Source organism: Stylophora pistillata, chromosome 8, assembly GCF_964205215.1.
Source record: "Stylophora pistillata chromosome 8, jaStyPist1.2, whole genome shotgun sequence".
NCBI classification, from domain to species: Eukaryota; Metazoa; Cnidaria; class Anthozoa; order Scleractinia; family Pocilloporidae; genus Stylophora; species Stylophora pistillata.
The window spans coordinates 24,335,089-24,351,069 of record NC_142526.1 but is presented as its reverse complement, the minus strand read 5'-3'; the positions used below and the strand labels follow the sequence as shown (position 1 = coordinate 24,351,069).

Sequence of the window (15,981 nt, the reverse complement as noted above, 5' to 3'; positions counted from 1 at the left end):
AAGGTCCGGAAGGCAAGTCAAGGTGTGGACACGGTTTGATGTCTAGGCCAAAAAAGGTACCCGAGACAAGCTAGACTATACATTGAAGGATTTTGAGGCGTCAAGCATGGCTATATTTTGAGACAATTTAACAGGCATATAACATCATATAAGGACAAACAGGTCACCACTCCTACAAGTAAATGTAAGAATGCATGACGTAAGTTAAGTTGTGTATGGCCTTGTATTGAATCCTTTTTCGTAGTTCACAATTCTATGCATAAAATAATATTAGAAGTGGTATGATTTATCAAATATTAAATTTTTTTAAAAGAATAACTCATTTTAGCCTGAGATGACCATAACACCTTTATTTTGTTTTAAAGATTAAAAAAACACAGGTTTATTAATGTTTAACCTTTTGGAACCAAAGAAATTAATTTTTAACGTTTTTGTTAACCGTAACTGTAAAAAATTAACCGACAGCTGTAAAAGAGCCAAAATTTTAGTCGATAACCGTAAAAGCCAGCACTCCATTGAGACCCTCTGAATTAACCCTCTTCTGCACTCCATTAACTCTCTTCTTCACTGAATTGACTGAAAACTGCATTTATCCTAACCAATCAGAACTGGGTAAATTTTTCATGTATATTATTTATTGTAAAGATGAAATAAACAATTTTTTATATAATTATTATATAATTATATAATAATTATTATATAGTATCATATAATAATTATTAATATAATTATTATATAATTATTATAATAATTATATAATTAAATAATTATTATATAATTATTATATAATTAAATAATTATTATATAATTATTATATAATTTTTAATATAATAATATTATTTATTATGTCAAAAATAAAAAAAATAGGGGAAATATTTTAATCCTTGAAGCTACTTAATTTAAGCAAAGTGACCTAATTAAAGGGACAAAAGTACCTAACAGTCATCAATAGCCCTCGATCTTTTCACAGCATAGACCGCTCTACCAATCATGTTTGGTTAGAACTATAATTAAGCACAAATTTGAGTGGCTGAAGTAAAATCAAACCTAAATTACATCTGTCCAAAATTACACACAAGATTACATCTGAGATAAGAAGCGCGAAGGCGCAGTTCTTCAAGGTAAAGTTAGCTGAAGTTAAATCTGCAGCGGTTTACTGGAAGTTAATTGCAGATGCGACAAATCCCGTCAGTAGAAATAGAATTGGACCGTTAAAGAGGGAGGATGGAAGCCTTGCCGTCAACGACGTAAGAAGGGCTAACTAAATAAATGACTTCTTTGCCAATATCGGCACTAGACTTAGACGAACCAGCAGAAATTTTCCACACCAGGGCGACCGCATCAGTTGCTTAGGGCCCTCTGTGACTGAAATTACCATCTGCGAAGATTTTGTCAGACGTAAATTGAAAGCCATCAATCCAAATAAATCTTCGGGTCCTGATGACATTGCACCTAAATTATTAAAACTAGCTGAGCCTGCGATGGTCTCTCCCTTTGGCGGATCTATTCTCATTCAGCGCTCACCTAGGAGAAACCTTTACCGACTGGAAGAAGGCTCGAGTTGATTCCAGTGTATAAAAAAGATGATGAAGCTAACACAAACAACTATAGATCTATATCGCTTCTTAGTGTTCCAAGCAAAATAATGGAATCTTGTGCATCAGAATCTCTAGTTCGACATGTTTTCCAGAATAACCTAGTTACAGATAAACAGTGGGCTTACCGTGAGAAGCACTCAACTGAGCTATTGCTTGTACACCTGTCAGATATCTGGAGAACAGCTATTGATGCTGGTAAAGTGGTTGCTGTGGCATTTGTCCACTTCAGAAAAGCTTTTGACTGTGTATCTTATGCTATCCTGCTGCATAAGTTGAATTCTCAATTTGGAGTATAAGGTTCTCTTCTATTGTGGCTGACAGATTTTCTAACTGAACGAACTCAATTCACGGTAGTAAACGGCCAACACTCAAATGTGCTAAATGTAACCTGCGGGATTCCCCAAGGATTGGTACTTGGCCCAACATTGTTTGCATTGTACACCAATGACCTACCAAGTGCTGTTACCTCTGGCTTTGTCTATATGTACGCAGATGACACAACCGTTTACTGCATTGGGGACACTGTCGACAGCACTGTCACTTTTTTAAACAAAGCTTTATCGGAATTGAACAGTTGGTGCCTAGAGAACTCTTTAACCCCTCACTCGGCAAAGTGTGAAGCTATGCTGTTGATGAGGAAACTGCACATCGGGCCACTAAATATGGTGACAATTGGGGAGGATCGGATCGAGTGGGCGAAACACTCTCGTCTTTTGGGTGTTACTATCGACGAGAGACTTTCATGGACCCACCACCTTACTAATGTAAAAAAGAATTTTGTAAACAGACTTTGCCTATTGAAAAGGAGTTCACTCTTGAACAGAAACGCCCGATTGGACTTATACTTCAAGATAATACTACCATCAGTTCTAAACGGACTAGTCGTCTGGGGCGGCTGCCCTAGTGCAGAGCTTCGATGTACATTCGCTAGAAGTACTTCACCGTAGGGCGGCCAGAATTATATACAACTTGCCCCGAGATATGCCTACTGAGGAAGTTTACCGACGTTCCAACTGGAATACTTTCACCCTCTATTATAAACTTTGATTAACTAAACTACTCCATAGCGTGTTTAAAGGTGAAGCACCTACGGCTCTGTCATACTTAACAAACAAACCATGCACCACATACAATTTTCGAAGGAGTAATAATATAATTGTCCCACGTATTAACTCGCAATTTCTTAAAAACTCCATTAGCTATAGAGGCGCTATACTCTGGAACGCTGTCTCGAAACATTTCACAGACCAGTTTTAAGTTTTTTATCGCAAAGCGAAGAAGGACTCTTATTTTAAGGATCTCGATTTTGGCGCACAATCAGTCCAGTCACTACCCAGGCACTACCAAGATTTTAAATGCTTTTAACTATTTTTGTTTTAAACGCTGTAGTCAATTGACTTAGAGATAAATAATGTAAATCATTTTTATTCTTCTTACTGTATATTTTGTGGAGTGATATTTAAGGGACACTATTCTTGTTGTTATTGTAATCATATTCACACGACCCCACAAGCCCCCAGCTTTAAACCTCATCGTGTTTAAATAAAGGATATGATTGATTAAAGGCTGATAGTTTCGAAAGAAACAGTTTGGGGCTGCGTCGGTGGGGGTAACGAAATAATTTGGATATATCAACAAAGTTGAAATGGTAAATTGGCCACCGTAACGATTACAAAAGCTGACGTTTCGAGCGTTAGCCCTTCGTCGGAGCGAATAGAGGAATTGCGGGTTGTGTGTGCTTTTAAAGGTAGAAAATGGAGCTACGTTATTGGTGGGAACATGGCAAGGAGAAAAACAAGAATAAATTAGTGGAATGAAAAGCGTTCGTTAATCCCTGTGGGATTTAGACTGCTGGTTTTAAAGATGAGCTTTTGTTCAAGATTTTTACGGCTTTCCGTGCTACCTAAGTGTAAGGAAAGACCGCAGATTGCCATATGTTGCTTAGAATGATTAGGTAAATTAAAATGCCTAGCGACTGGTTTCGATGTGTCCTTGTCATTCCTTTCCACGTCTCGAAGGTGTCCACGTCTCGAAGGTGTTCCATGTCTTGATTGATTGATGATTACATCTGCACAAATGCTTGTGTTATCACAAAAGCAAACCTGAACAAAAATTATGAAATTAAGAACCAGGGAGAACTAAAGGCACATAAACTTACATGTGTAAGTCTATCAACCCTTTAAACCCTGTGAATGACTAGCATCTAATTTCTCCTTATAATATGTGACCAGCATCTACTTTCTCCTTACAATATCACCCCTGAATCACACATTAAGGTCACGAGAATAAAGGAAAGGATCACTAACTGAAGACATTCTTGATTGATAAGCAAATTCTTCTTGTTAGCACCTTAGGATTTGTGTAGGGAGCAGTGTGGAGAATATACAAATAATGATGTTAGGGTGTTAAGGATTAAGTGTAGGGAGATCATTGTCTGTATCTACGATGTGGTCAATTTTAGTTGTACATCTTAGCCAGGTTGCTTACACCTGTTCAGGAATTTTGGCCAGAGATAAAAGCGAATTGCTGGTTACTTTTGGAACTTCATTATGCAATCAAAGTTTGAATTTCATCCAAAATATTTCATCATGGAGATAAAAATTATGTGGTTTATGGAACATACTCCTCCCTCATGTATTTACCAGTAAGGTAAAAAGGAAACCACTTCAATATTACTCCTGAAATCAACTTGAGAATCCCCTTAAAGCTCCCTTGGTGAATGAATCCATGTTGATAACCAAACAACACCCACCTTGCTTTCCTTCCCTTACATTATCTTAAGCCTTTTTCTTCTACAGGTAAGCCAATATTGGATCATCATCTTTCCCGATCTTTCAACATTCTACTAGGTCAACATCATTAGGGTACCAAGCCAGGTGTTTGTCTACCTCATGTAGATAATCAGCAACTTTTTCCTCGTTTTCTCTAGTTTGAGCTACCCTTTTAACAAAAACAAAAATCAGAAATTCAAGTTGGAAAAAAAACTCAGATTAGGGTAACAGTTGCCTGGAGCGTAATTACTAAAAGAAGGAATGACCTAAAACCACCTACAACCATCTAAAACCACCTACAACCACACACAACCACCGGGTTTTGCCAAAAGCAGGCCTGCGGCCCAGCGTCCCGTGGCCCGCGGCCCATGGCCCACGGCCCAGGGCCTAGTGGCCTGGCAGCCCGAAGGCCCAGCGGCCCACAACGGCCTGCGACCCGGAGACTCGGTGGCCCAGTCCTGATTTTCCACAGTCTTTTTGTCCAGCAGTAAATCCGCGCGCATGCACAGATCGACAGTGAGGGTTTGTTGCATGTTTCTCAGATAAAAACGTTTTGATTCTCTGTTCATTTATCTCTTAATTTACAGAAACCGATAGCACAATAGAGGACTTTCATTATCGAACGATGAAAGTTATTTTCAAACCATACTTTGAAAGTGAAAATATCATAAGTAATACGATATGTGAACTGCGAATCTTTTCTGTACAGAGACATGTCGATCTATTTACAGGAACTCCACCTCAGAAAGAAAGCGTGTTCTCAAATATTGCTCTCCGGCGATGTAAGTACCGTATTCATTCCAATACGGTAAGCGCCCCGGGCGCTTATTAAATTTTTGGTCCTCAGGGGCGATGGGCCCGTATTCGAGGCTGGACACTTCTTAAATTTGTACCATTTTTAGTAAGTAGCAGAATTTTAACAGTTCATTGAAAGTTTTTGTAAATTACTAAGGAAACTCTGTGTTCGGGTAAGTTTCTTAGTGGTACTTACTCGATTGCAATCTCATTGTCACTGAGGTCAACAAGCGAACTCTGCTTCTCAGTCGGGCGACCGATCGATTTGCCGACGTTACGCTGCCGGACATCGAGGAGGCAGTTCCTTATTCGAGGTTTGCGAAGAAATACGGTACATTATTTTGGGTATAAAAGGAGTACCTTTCGATCACGGCGAAAAGTGAAAAAATCAAACCCCGCCATCAAGAGATTCAAATTTTCTTGTATGTGTTGTGCTTCAATTTTACCCTTGGTTCATATTTTCTTTTCCTTTGTTGTTATGATATTTTCACTTTCAAAGTATGGTTTAAAAATAACCTACATAGTAATGAAAGTCCTCTACTGTGCTATCGGTTTCTGTAAAGAGACTAATGAACAGAGAATCAAAAGGTTTTTTTCTGAATAACATGCAACAAACAGAAACAAGGATTCAAATGATTAAATGGTAAACGAATTCAAGCTCACTGTCATCTATTTTGCACGCCCAAACCCGATGCAGATCTGTGCATGCTCGTGGATTTACTGCTGGACAAAAATACCTGTGGAAAATCAGGACTGAGCCACCGGGCCTCCGGGTCGCAGGCCGTTACGGGCCGCTGCGCCTTCGGGCTGCCAGGCCACTGGGCCGCGGGCCGCGGGCCGTGGGCCGTAGGCCGCGGGCTGTGGTTCGTGGACTGCGGGCCGCGGGCCTGCTTTTAGCAAAACCCCAAAACCACCACCTACAACCATCTACAACCACCTAAAACCACCTACAACCACCTGAAACCACCTTCAGAATACTATTGTGTGACAATTGGTGACAATGTAAATGTACACCGGAAATATTGTCGCGTGTCTCGTATGTCATGACCAGGGAAAAACACCAAGAGAATTTTTTACATGTAGTTACTAAAATGAGCTACTGTAAGATCCCTGCAATGAAGTAAATGAAGATTTAAAAAAAAAGGCAAAAAAAAACCAAAAAAAACAGGAGACATGTGTACATTAACATAACGTGTTTGCTTTTTGTCTACTGAATAACAGGCCAAATGATAACAGAATTTCTAGCTTGGAGATAAATTTACTGTGTATTATAATGAGACATGTCTAATGACGATAATGATAAAAAAAAAAATTCGAAAAACCTTTGGCTTAAGATGTCTTTGAGGGTCTTCCATAACAAGCCTCCCATAATTTTACACTATCACGAGGCTATGAGTCGTATTTGGCCTGTCAACACCTTTTACTCATTGATATTTTCATATCAAAACCATTAATAAGGTCACGTATCACAGCGCCGTGAGACTATGAGACGTCTCTGGCCCACCAACACCTTTAACTCATTGATATTTGTAGACAGCAAAACAAAAAGGTCATCACACCATCATGGGGGCTAGAAAGTCACGCAAGTCACGCCACAATTTTTCGTAACACTCATAATAGCTCCTTGTTGGTCATTGTAGCTCATTGTAGGTCATTGTAAATCATTGTAGATCATTTTAGGTCATTTCTTGTTCCCACGGTAGCTCATTGTAGGTCACTGTAGGCCATTCCTTGTTTTAGTAACTATGTGTAAAAAATTCTCTTGGTGTTTTTCCCTGGTCATGACATGCGAGACATGCGACAACATTTCCGGTGTGCATTTACATTGTCACAAATTGTCACACAATAGTACTGTGAAGGTGGTTGTCGGTGGTTTTAGGTGGTTTCAGATGGTTGTAGGTGGTGGTTGTGGGTGGTTTTAGGTGGTTTCAGATGGTTGTAGGTGGTGGTTGTGGGTGGTTTTAGGTGGTTTCAGATGGTTGTAGGTGGTGGTTGTGGGTGGTTGTAGGTGGTTTCAGATGGTTGTAGGTGGTTTTGGGTCATTCCTTCTTTTAGTAATTTCGTTGTCTTGAGTTGACAATGCTTTATCTCTCTCTCTTGATTTTGACATTATTTTTGGTCAAAAGGCACCACTCAGTCAAGGGAGAGAGAGAGAGAGAGAGAGAGAGAGAGAGAGAGAGAGAGAGAGAGAGAGAGAGAGAGAGAGAGAGAGAGAGAGAGAGAGAGAGAGAGAGAGAGAGAGAGAGAGAGAGAGAGAGAGAGAGAGAGAGAGAGAGAGAGAGAGAGAGAGAGAGAGAGAGAGATCATTATTTTTGGCTGAAGGTTGAGACCCTAGGTCTCTTTTGGCTGTGATGGAAATCATTCACAACCAGAACAAGATGATTGTCTGCTTGGTACTTTAGTATTAATTCTGTTTCCTGTTGTTTGTAAGCCTTTAATCTGACTGATACACTTAATACACACTTACATGAGAAATAGTGATGTTGCTTTTTCCCTTTTTTGGGGGAAATCTTAGAAATCTAATCCTCTTTTTTTTTCTTTTTTTTTTTTTTTTTTCAGCGTGAAAGTGTTGATCTTGCAATAGAGCTCTTGGATGAGTCTGACTATAAAGGACATACTATACATGTTGAACAGGTATGTCTGCATGTTTTATGCTCTATTCTGTTTTTACTGAAATTTCCTCTAAATTTCCACCTCGCAAATTTTATGACTTTCTACAGGGGTGTAAACTGAGAAAATGTAAACATGTATAAGTGTAGGAAGAGGAGAAGAGAAAAGAGTCCCATTAGGAAGCCAGAGGGGTGGGGGTGGGGGGGGGGGGAGAAGTCGGTCATTTGGTCAGAAACTTTTAGGGAGGGGGTTAGGAAAGGATAGAGACATAAAAGGTGAAGGAACACTAAAGGTTAGAGATGTCATAGGTTGTTGATTGAAACTTAGTAATGCAGCCAGGAGGATGTTTTTCAGCAGCAATGTTATCTACATGTAGGGTAGTGCAGTCAGTTAGGGCAGTGCAGTCAGTTAGGGCAGTGCAGTCAGTTAGGGCAGTGCAGTCAGTTAGTGCATTGTTGTAAAGGTTTCTTAGTGTGCAGATGGTGTACAGTACATTGCTAACTGTTTTGTTCCTTACGTTGCTCATTTCAGGCTACATTTCATCTGAAAGGTGATTACAATCCAGCTCTCAAGAAAAAGAAAAAGAATAAAAAGAAGAAAGCTGGAAAAGGACAGGAAAAGTAAATTTGGTTTGCCATCTCTGCTTGTTGTTATATATGCATTTGGGGCTTATTGAGGTTTTAATTGTGAGTAACTAATCTGGAAAATGGCTTTTCAGATTACTGGATTGGGTGGAAAGGGATGAGAGGAAAAAGTATGAGAGGGTCGTTGTTTTCAAGAATATGTTTGATGTTAAAGACTTTGAGGTTTGTTGTTAATTTTTCTTTAATATTAATTTTCTAAAAGTTCTAACACCAGGGGCCTTGTCTGTAGGGGATATTGAAATTTGGAGTAAATTGGCACATTTACTATTTTAACCTTGAACTGAAGTCTCTGAAGTAGTTTAAAAAAGTGTTACACATTTGTTGACCTTTTTGAGATGCGATAATTTATTTAATGTCAAATACACAGGGGGTGGCCTCCCAATCTCCCGTGCCCGAAGCTCATGATACAATTGTACGCCTTCATTCAGCCTCACGCATGAAATTGCACGTTGCATTTCCAACTCTTTTAGTAGCTACATTTTTATTTTGATCGATATGGTATAAAAAATATTAAACCTCTCTTTGATTTGAATTAACAGTCTTGATAACTTCGTAACTTCGGTATTTCTCTCCGCAGAAAAATCCTCTTTTGATCACTGAGTTGCGCGATGACATGAAAGCAGAATGTGAAAAGTTTGGCGAAGTGAGGAAGGTGATCGTGTTCGATGTGAGTGTTTCTTTTCTCTTTGGATTAAGATTTATGGTGTTTAAACACATTTTAATTGATGTTAATTTAGTGTCTGGTTGGAAATTTGTTTTTCTTAGAAAAGCTATAACTTGCTAGTTGCTGTTGTAATTAGATTTAGGTGTCCCACAGTTGGTAGAAAAGTTTATCTAATGCCCAAGCTCTCTTTTAGTGATCTGAGGTGATAATACTATACTCATTGACTGACGGGTACATGTAAATATCTCGCTGGTGGTGATGAAGTACGGACTGAAGTAAAGGCAAGGAATGAAAACTGGACGAGAATATATATGTTGTAACTGAAAACCACTCCCGCATCTCCAGCATTTAATTGCTTAGCCTTGTAGTTCAACTTAGCGCTCAAGATGGAAATTATATCAAAATTTATCTTAACCAGTAATTCTGTTTTCTATGTCTGCTCAGCGTAACAAGGAAGGAGTTTGTTCAGTGGCGTTTGCAACATTTGATGGAGCTGAGGCTTGTCTGCCAGTACGTTTTTTGATATTGTTTTTTTCAGACATTTACTATAATCCTAAACCTTTCCCCTTGGGCCTCTCTTGGTTTTGGGAAACCAAACACTAAAAGATCTGGGATTGATTTATATTCCCGCCTTTTCTACCCGGCTCAACTTGAGTACTTCGATATATGATTGCTTTAGTGCTAATTCTACCTTATTCTGATTGGCTGTCATTTCATTTCTCTTTGTGATAGGTGATGAATGGTCGATGGTTCGCCGGCCGAAGAATAACGGCTGAGAAATGGGATGGAAAAACAAACTACAAAGTGGAGGAAACAGATAAACAAAAGGAAGAGCGGCTTGATGAATGGGAGAAATATTTAGCTGGGGAATTGGACTAATCCGATGGGTTTCATATCCAAGGTAAACCTACTTTACGAGGAAAGGGAAAAAAAAAAGGAAATTTTGGTCGTCTTGCTTGAAAATGAGTAATAGCAAGAAAGGAGAGTTGCGAATCAGGTCTTAAACAAAATTTTGCCCTTTTCAGGAAAATCTCGTCGATATTCAGTGATCGAATGTCAATATACGAATCATCCAGTTCGGAGAGCAATGCAAGTTGAAGATCTTCAAATGGTTTGGGAACACAGGACTGCTTCAATGAGAATTAGACTTTGGCAGCGCCACCTGCTGCTAATGTTTGTTCCGGTGGATCACAACGCAACACCCGACTTGTGCCACTTGCTGGGAACAAGTGAACGAAAGAATCTTTTAGACTGATTATAAAATTGGTAATATTTTACGAAGGGCAGCAATTTATAACAATATCCGTTAGCAATTACTAAAGCATAACACAAACCACCATTCCCTTATCACAAACATTTTATTCGTTCGAAGAACGAAAAAGGCAATCAGAATAGGGGACAGTTCGCATTTACCGTTGTACATGATGTCGTAATTCAGAAATCTGCGTCGCCGGTTCCTGTGCCATTCGCTAGAAAAGAGAGACAAGTTTGTAAATCACTGGCCTCCGGCGAGTGATTTACAAACTTTTCGACCAATCAAAGCTCTCGTAGTATCTCAGTTCTTTTAAAAAAATAACAACCTTTGAATTTACTCGTGTATTTTGTAAGAGAGAAGCACTCATTTTACCACCTTGACTACACGCAGATTACACAATGTACGAGTGCGTACGATTTTCCTAACGTTGAAAAGAAAAACTTCATTTGTCCTTTTTTTTGCTGTAAATTTCACTCCTTACCATATGATGCTTGTTCTCATAGTGAAGAATCGTATATGTAAAATCTTATGTAAAAAAGAAAAACAACACTCAATTGTCTCTCTTTTCAAACCCCAGCTGCCCATTTATTTATCTAATTAACATAATTTTTAGAGAATTGGCGATGGAGTGTAGGAAATGATCTTCTCAGTATTATGAAGACTATGAGGATTATCGTAACAGTAAAACATCAAAGGCAGAGAATAACGAATTATCTCTCTTTCGTCTTCCGTGTGAAATACGATCGATTTGTTCCTTTATCATCTTGCAGGGTTATTGAATAAATCGCAAGCTGGTATGTTGTCACGTTTTTTTATCCGAATTATGTGTGCTCGGAAAAGTCTTTTTTGGTAGCCGAATAAATAAATGACCGGTAGGAAACTTTAATTTCATTTTTCCTGCTGTATTTGCGCTTCAATCGTAGACATTATTCATCGGTCGATGTTGTACTTCAAGTTTGATAAAATGCCCGACAATTTTGATGATTTTCTGAAAAGCGAATTGCTCACAGAGAATCAGCCGGTCCGTGTTTTTGCGACAAAAGTTGGCAATAATTGTTTTCAGGATTTTCTTGTCACTTAAATGACCAACAAGGTTCGCATTAATAGTGTGTTAATGGTCGTCGTGTGATTTTTCTTGACGAAGAATCGCCCTATTTTCATTAGTACTTCGACAGGTCCAAGCTAATTATGCACATCCTATTTAGCTGGTCGGTGAGAGAAATTAAGCGAAATCTTATTTTTAACAAGTAGACTTTTCGAGGCACGACTTCAAATTTTGCTTTTAGTGAGTCTCCTTGTGGCTATAACCGCTTCGAGAAGGATTTGGAGGTTAATTAATTCCAATGTGCAGGATAATCCAGCCGTTTATCTCAACATTATTTATAACTTCGGGCTATTTCAGTTGTTTGCTCTAAGGACTTATTCACAGGTCTGAAACATTAAATCTGTACGTTCATAACGCAGGAGAGTGCCATATGCACTTAAAACTTCATAGTTCATTTAAAGAAGCGGCGCAAATTTTAAAATCAATGTATTTAAGAAAAAAGATGCAAGAAACAAAAAAGTATTGTCTTTATCGCACGCAAATATATAGGTTTTTTTGTTTTCAATTTATCGCCGCACAAAAACGTGAATAGAGAAATGGTCCCATTTATCTTCGTCGCTCTTGGTGCTATCCGCACTTAATCCACTTTTTCCTCCGCTACTTGAAACCAGGTCGAAATCTGAGTCTTTAAGCCGTTTGAAAGCTCTCTCGATATGATTATGTTTAAGATAAAACCTGTTCGTGTATCTGTTGCCCTCAGGGTTAGAGTCTCGTGTCTCGTTTAGAGTTTCTCCAAACACCTCGCGGCATAAAGATACTCGGCCAGAAACTTCAATTCTTTGCAATTTGCGAAAAGTGACGTCTGCTTGACCTGTGCGTCCAAACGCATATGTACCGCGAATGTGTAAGGTAATGTAACCAAATTGCTCGCTTACGACAGTAGCAGCTCGTTCCCGCCTTTTCGAGTACTGCTCAAGCTGTTGTTCTAAATCGTCCATTTCAAAGAACTCTGCTTCCGTTTTAAGCCTTTCAATCTCGCCGAATTCCTCCGGAAGATGCAATTGTTTGGTGCGTAGAAAGTCGAGTATATACCGAAACAATGACCCATCGCGATCTATGAAATATTTCCCGGAGTTGTCTTTATTTACCTTCTGCCTACCGCTGAACATTCGGCCCAGAAGCGTCTCGGGCTCTCTAGTTAGTGTCAACACCGTCGTCGAGTAATACTTACCGCCGACGTTGAGTTCGATGTTTTCTGGGAACAATCGATGATGTTCTTGTGTTGGAGACACGCCAAGACCAGTCGCCATGTTCACTTCGATGTATTTTTGTTGCACGATCCCAGCTGTAGGTGTTGTGTTTATTTGCGTTTGACGACAGCGAATAAGGGAGAAGAAGGTGGAGAAATGAATAGATTATCATCTGCTACGTGTTGTGTTTGGTTTTATAACTTTCCGTTGGATAATAATTGACAGCTCCTTGGGAATAAAATGAAATTATATTGGTTGTGGGAAGGGGTCTTTGCTCGCTGTTACGCGAAACAAAGCGCCGTCGTTGAATGACTGAATGTAACCGCATGAAGAACCCATTATATCATCCTAGGCTATGCTTTGACAATCGGTGCGATATTTCCTGCCAAAGAAATCAGGCAATTCCTATCCATAATTTTATGGCTATCAAATAATGACAGATGGGATTTAACACAAAAAAATGTAAACACAAGTATCGTGGATTATCATCTAGTCGTTTTAACATTGGTCAGTAAGGAACTGAATATATATTGAACACTGAAAAAGATGATTTCTCTTTTGATATTTTTCTAATTTTTGTTTCTTTGAAATATCCACTTTCTCTTTTTTTCCTTATACATTTCAATATGCATAACAGTTCGGATTTTTTTTTCGAATTAAGCTCCGATGGTTCGGAAACTAACCGGAAGTCTTTCAGGCTTGGCGAATGATGCCTTACTTGATTTATTCAAATTATTATTCGGTAATAATACGATTGAGAAAAACAGATACAAATTTAGCTGAGTTGTGGTACTGAGTGCATTTTGGAAATAACTCAGTTTATTTTTGTAAATGCATCTCGAAAATGTTAGACACAAGTTCAAAATGTCTTTGAGCGCGCGACTTTTGATGTTTACCTTAATGTCTGTGGTTAAACAAACCTACGTTTTTTCCCTAGAATTGGCCCGCCCATTTTCTGTTTTCAATAGTCATTGTTCGTGGCAGAATAATCAGATAGTACAGAAGTGGATATCCCGTCTCTGTGGTTACCAGGATCATTGACAAATGACGCTTTGAAACAGCACAGGACAAAAGATTCGGTGTTCTGCTAGGCCAGAAAAATAGTGCGCCAAGTATCATTTTACTCTTCTTAACCTAAAATATACGAGCTGTAATTCATTACGGAAAGGCAGATTTCAGACGCGAACGAGGAGAGAGAAAACGCAGTAATTACGGTCTAGGGTTGCCACCTCTCCTGAGCACTACAATCATTCTAAGACTGTGAGATGGGTGATGACGTTTACGGCTAACGGTTAAAATGTTTCCATTTTACGGCTAACGGTTAGAAAACGTTTCCATTGTTGTCACCAAAAGTTTCCCATGGTTAACTTATTGTACGACTTAAGATTAAAATTTGTCAGTTTTACGCCTTGTTTTTTCGGTCGTTCTAAGGGTAACGGGTAACCCTAATTAGACCCTCTTCTAAGCTTCCTCTATATTCTTTCAATGTAATTTTTCTTTCAGACACGTTCTTGGTGTTTCTCGTGGAGCACATAACAGTGTAGAGCGAACAGCGACTTCTTCCGGTTGTTATTTCAACCCGCAATTCCCTCGCAAGTGTATCTTACTCTATGTTTCAAACCTAAATCCGTGACTCTATTTATGCAATATTTACTTCTATGGATAATTAGATGTACCTGTTAAGGATTATAATTTGAGCATTTACTCTCATGAAAAGGGTACACAAAGCGTCTTTTCTGTCGCAAACGCGGCCCTTGAAGGTGTCGCTCTAAACCAAAAGAAATGCTTGCTTCATCGCCCCCACTGGCAAAAACTTCATCGACTTAAACACCTAAGGTGCCAACTTCCAACATTGCTCCAAATATAAAACCTTTTTTGTCTCGCTAAAGCTTTCACTAGGCAATAAACGCAACATCTTCGAGATCTTTGACTCTACCTAAGAGTCTAGTCCACCATGAACCATATAAAAGGACTGTGTTGTCAGTTTGGCATTCAGAAGTTCAGCAGATTGAAGTAAAATGTCCTGAATAATGGGCAAAAAATGCCCTGAATATTGAGCTCCATGGGTTCCTAATTTCTCCTGGGCAAACACGAACTTGCATGAAACTGTCTTATCTAGTTCAAAAGGTTAAGAGGATGGGGGGGGGGGGGGAGAGAAAGGATTGCTTTTGGTGAGAGTGCACTTGATATTACTTCTTATTATCCAACTACACTGCGTAGAGTACAAATAACGCCATAGACGAGTACAAATATCACGCGGTATTTGTACTCTAGAGTACCGGTTAAACAGGTTTTCTCGCATTGCGCGAGCGAAGAATTGAATTGTAGTTACGAAAAAAAATGGCGGACAATTTGAATCATATTTCCGACGACGAAGAGTCAGAATGGCTGGCAAATACACATCCAAGTTTATTAGATGAATCGAACGAAGAAAAACAGCTAGACGACCTGGAAAGTTCTTCATTTATTGAAAATAGAAACAGCACCACGCCAACGCGCCAATTCCGTTCCGCTTCGCATACTTCTGTCCCTCACTCCCAGTAAATAAGTATCCGCGAAATTCGCCCGCGCTGAAATAATAGTTTGGTATGTTGGATAATAAATAACTTATTAGACGTTTTGTTGTGTAGTATCGCTGAGTATTTTTACTTGTTGTTTGTATTTTGACTCACCCTACGGGCTCGTCAAAATACGGCAGAACGCGTAAAAATACTCAGCGATAATGTGAGGCGTGAGTAGTCCAGTGGTCAGTGCGCTGGACTCTAGGTCAGATGGCCCGGGTTCAAGTCCTGGCTGGGGCTTGACGTTGTGTCCTTAAGCAAGACGCTTCACTCACATTGCTTCGTCTTCTCGGATAGGACGTAAAGTCTTAGTTAATTAGTTAATTTCGGCAAGGGACGTTAAAGAACCCACATCACGAGATTACTGTGATGTGGTCTGGCCTGTTTACTGGGAAGGGGGGGAGGGGGCATCTGTAAAAATTTCTCCTTTATTAATTGTAAACTGCCGCCGGCAGTCTGGAAAAGTCCCCCGCACAGTGTTGTAAAGCGCATTAGAGCATTTACATGGAAATGCGCTATAGAAATTGATCTATATTATTATATTATTATATTAATAAGATATATATACTCACCTCACCCTGGAGGGGATTTAAGGTTCTAGTTTTTTGTTTTACTTTCGCAATCTCTTCTTTGACTTATACTCCTTGCCTCGATATCAGCGTGAAATATGGACCAAACCACAGGACAGAGGCACCTTCATTGTCTAGCTTCATTCAAAGTTTGGCAAGTATACTGAGTAACGGTAAATTTAAAAGTAATGAGATTCAGCAAACCGTTGTTTGCAAAGG

The 15,981-nt window shown here is 39.2% G+C and overlaps 3 protein-coding genes across 3 annotated transcripts in view; 2 read left to right on the top strand and 1 right to left on the bottom strand.

The window, feature by feature from the left end:
- The window catches only part of LOC148725622 (uncharacterized), a 585-nt gene extending 539 nt beyond the window's left edge, over window positions 1-46 (top strand). Inside the window, exon 1 of the mRNA XM_088730860.1 lies at window positions 1-46. This exon is cut by the window's left edge and continues 539 nt beyond it. Within this exon, the coding sequence (XP_088586986.1) occupies window positions 1-46 (46 nt within the window).
- Window positions 47-7,721: 7,675 nt separating this feature from the next.
- On the top strand, window positions 7,722-11,132 carry LOC111340637 (17S U2 SnRNP complex component HTATSF1). The gene is made up of 7 exons (XM_088730005.1): window positions 7,722-7,798; window positions 8,306-8,394; window positions 8,493-8,580; window positions 8,996-9,085; window positions 9,527-9,592; window positions 9,815-9,983; window positions 10,108-11,132. The coding sequence occupies exons 3-6, from the start codon at window positions 8,557-8,559 to the stop codon at window positions 9,959-9,961; spliced, it is 327 nt and encodes a 108-aa protein (XP_088586131.1). The 5' UTR covers window positions 7,722-7,798; window positions 8,306-8,394; window positions 8,493-8,556; the 3' UTR covers window positions 9,962-9,983; window positions 10,108-11,132.
- Window positions 11,133-11,853: 721 nt separating this feature from the next.
- On the bottom strand, window positions 11,854-15,860 carry LOC111340636 (BTB/POZ domain-containing protein KCTD16-like). Its single transcript, XM_088730004.1, has one exon. The coding sequence runs from the start codon at window positions 12,690-12,692 to the stop codon at window positions 11,949-11,951; it is 744 nt and encodes a 247-aa protein (XP_088586130.1). The 5' UTR covers window positions 12,693-15,860; the 3' UTR covers window positions 11,854-11,948.
- Between the last annotated feature and the right edge of the window lie 121 nt (window positions 15,861-15,981).